This window comes from Quercus suber, unplaced genomic scaffold, assembly GCF_002906115.3.
Source record: "Quercus suber isolate HL8 unplaced genomic scaffold, Cork oak 2.0 scaffold_509, whole genome shotgun sequence".
In the NCBI taxonomy this organism is placed as follows: domain Eukaryota; kingdom Viridiplantae; phylum Streptophyta; class Magnoliopsida; order Fagales; family Fagaceae; genus Quercus; species Quercus suber.
The window spans coordinates 257,094-260,113 of record NW_027069958.1 but is presented as its reverse complement, the minus strand read 5'-3'; the positions used below and the strand labels follow the sequence as shown (position 1 = coordinate 260,113).

Here is a 3,020-nt window from a genome sequence, read left to right as displayed (position 1 = left end):
ACTACTACTCACAATCTGCCACATGTTATAGAAATAGTTGAATTTTTTTTTACATGGTCTTAAAATTTTTGCATATTTAAATTTTAATGGACCAAATCAAACCTATCTCGTATTGACCCCATTGACCCCATAGATGGAATGATGAGATTGTTCCTTTTTTTTCTTTTTTCTTTTTTCTTTTTTTAAAAGAAGGATTATATCTGAATTTTTTTTTAAGATTTTGAGGGCCAAAATCAAATTCACCTACAAGTTTTGAGGACCAAAGTAAAATTTATCACAAATTATATAGATAAATTTACTCAAATATGCTTATTAAAACAAAAAACAAAAAATTTAGTAAAATAATATTACAAGTAATCAAAATTAGATAGTTTCACTAAAAGGAGCACTTTGATTAGCAATAACCAATTAATCATCCAAGATAGATAACCTAACAAAAGATGAATATCAATTCTTATTTTTCAAAGCAAACAGAGAATCGCCAATAACAAGGAGACCCGTAACTTATGACCTATACATGCCACAAAAGGGTCAAAAACTAAACTTGCACACAAGTAGAGCGCCATAGATGATCAAACAACATAGTAATAAATGAACTCGATCGACATTAGCAATAATTTTGTAACCAAGACTTATTTAAGAGCAGCAGCAGAAAGAGCAGCATCCTGGGTCTTCCTGAACAACTTGTGTTGAATATGCTGAGCAAAGGTGCGAGGTGGGTAGAGTGGTGGCTCAGCCTCGGACACAACCTCCGGCAGTGGCTTCAGGATGATCTTCTCCTTTGGTGGCTCACAAAAGACTGCCCATGAGATCCTAACTTTCTCCTTGTTCACCAGTCCCCTGTGAAGAATACTCTTGTACTTACCATTGCTCAAAATCTCTATCGTGTCCCCTATGTGCATGATGATAGAGTTTGGAACACATTTTGCTGTGACCCACTTGCCTTGATAGAAAAGTTGCAGGCCGGGAACCATGTTGTGGAGAATGAAAGTTAGTGCACTTATGTCTGTGTGAGCTTCAACACCAAGAGCAAGTTCTGGTTGAGGGCATATGGGATAGTAGTTGATTTTCATTTGGAGAAGTAGTTCTTCCAGGCCACCAACTTCCTTCTCTAGCCTTCCTTCTTCCAATCCCAAGCCAAGGGATAGTACGGAGAATACCTTGGTCGCTAGGACTCTCAATTGCTTTGCATACTCTTTTGTTGCCTCACTACATACAAATTAAGGGTGACATATGTTCCATGAGTTTTTAATATAACAAAAATTATTGGGTTCAGTTTTTACCATTGCTCAAATTGCTTTATATTTATTTATTTATTAGTATAATTGACTACAGCTTTTATTGTACAGTTCTTCTATGACCATAATTTTTGTACTACAATTTTGATACGATTGATCGTTAATAATAGCTTAACTTATAGTCGACCACATCAGAGTTGTGGCACAAAAATTGTGTTCATAAACTTTCTTTTAATCATTTAACTTCTAATAATATCTAAACTCTTTCATATTATATGAAAACTCTTTTACATCATGTGTAAAATATAAAAATATTAGATATGAAAGTATGGATATCGTCTGAAAGATTAGGGATGTGAAACAATAATTAACCAAGGATATGGTAAACAGGGAAACTATTAGACACGATTGGTAGATCAATAGAAATAAATAAAATCAATTTAATTGTTTTATTAAATATTAGTTTGCTTTTAATATATTGTCTTCTATTCCATTTTGAGATGTTCCAAAATATTGTTATGTTTCTAAAAATTAAAGTCATTAATTTACTAATGTTCCTATTATACCCTATTAATTTATTAATTTAATTTTTTGATAAATTTTTTTAAGTAAAGTTTTGGAAATTTATATATTTTTAAAAGGTATATAAAATAATAAATAATGTTCCCTTAAAAAGTTTAACTTTTCAAATAGGACAAAAAAAGTGGGGCGGAGCGGGTACCATGCCAGTTGTATTATGAATGTACATAATATATGTGGTATAATTAACAATTAAAGGTTGAGCTTACATGTAGTCGCTTGGTGTCTTAGGCCATATGGACATGTCACGCTTCTCCTCAGGGTAAACAAGGTGGAAGAAATAGTCCTCCCACTCAAGCTGCCCACTAGCATTGTTGGCTAGCTTGCTCCCATACCCTTGAATTTGGCCTGAAACCTGTTCATTAGCATACTTTTCCTTTTCCACTATTGGGAGATCAAAGAAGATCTTCCCTGCCTTTTTCACACGGTCAAGCAGGTCATCCGAGATGCCATGGTTAACAAGGTGCATGACACCCCATTCCATGGCAGCTTTCTTCAACTCCTCGCGGCATTTCTCTCGAACAGCCTCATCTGGAGATTCAATGTTCTTCAAATCAATGGTTGGAACTTGTGGCCCAAGATTGTTTTTCTCTTCCTCGAAGACATTGCCGATGCTGTTTAGCTCTTCTTGGGGTCTCACATATTCCTTTGGGATTGCCTGGATGCCACTGCTAGCCAAGCTTTCAACTCTAGGAGCCACTGAAGTCACCATGATAGCAATACGTACTTTCTTTCTTTCTTTTAATTACGTATTTGGTTTCCTTTCTTATTCTCTCTTTTTTATTTGCTTCTCTATTGAAATGTCAAACAAAATGTGTTCTAATCCAAAAATGTTTTTTAGGTTTTATAGCAATAGGTTTCCACTACATGCCAACCAAACGACAACTAACGAATTAATGAAGACAAATCTCTCAATTGTGTCCACAGGAAGTAGAGAGCTACCATGTAGAGAGAGATAGATTCACAGGTGCGTGTTTGTTGGGTGTCACGTGATGCACTTACTTTCCGGACTTACTAGTTATTATCCACAGTAAACACGAGGAGGGTGGGATTGACTGGAAGCTTGGACCACGTGCTGACCCAACGGTCAAAAGTGAATCTCACATAAGGTTCACCCTATTTCAACGGCTCACGTAGAGTTTCGCTTCCGAAATAGGCTCATGTAGAGTTTTGCTTCTTCTTTTTTATTTTTTTTATTTTTAT

At 35.3% G+C, this 3,020-nt stretch overlaps 1 protein-coding gene across 1 annotated transcript; it reads right to left on the bottom strand.

Annotated features, from left to right (window-relative positions):
* Positions 1–431: 431 nt before the first annotated feature.
* LOC111989281 (leucoanthocyanidin dioxygenase) lies at positions 432–2,646 on the bottom strand. Its single transcript, XM_024021064.2, has 2 exons — positions 2,027–2,646; positions 432–1,209 (listed from the first exon to the last, which is right to left on the bottom strand). Exons 1-2 carry the CDS (start codon positions 2,527–2,529, stop codon positions 633–635), a joined length of 1,080 nt encoding a protein of 359 aa, XP_023876832.1. The 5' UTR covers positions 2,530–2,646; the 3' UTR covers positions 432–632.
* Between the last annotated feature and the right edge of the window lie 374 nt (positions 2,647–3,020).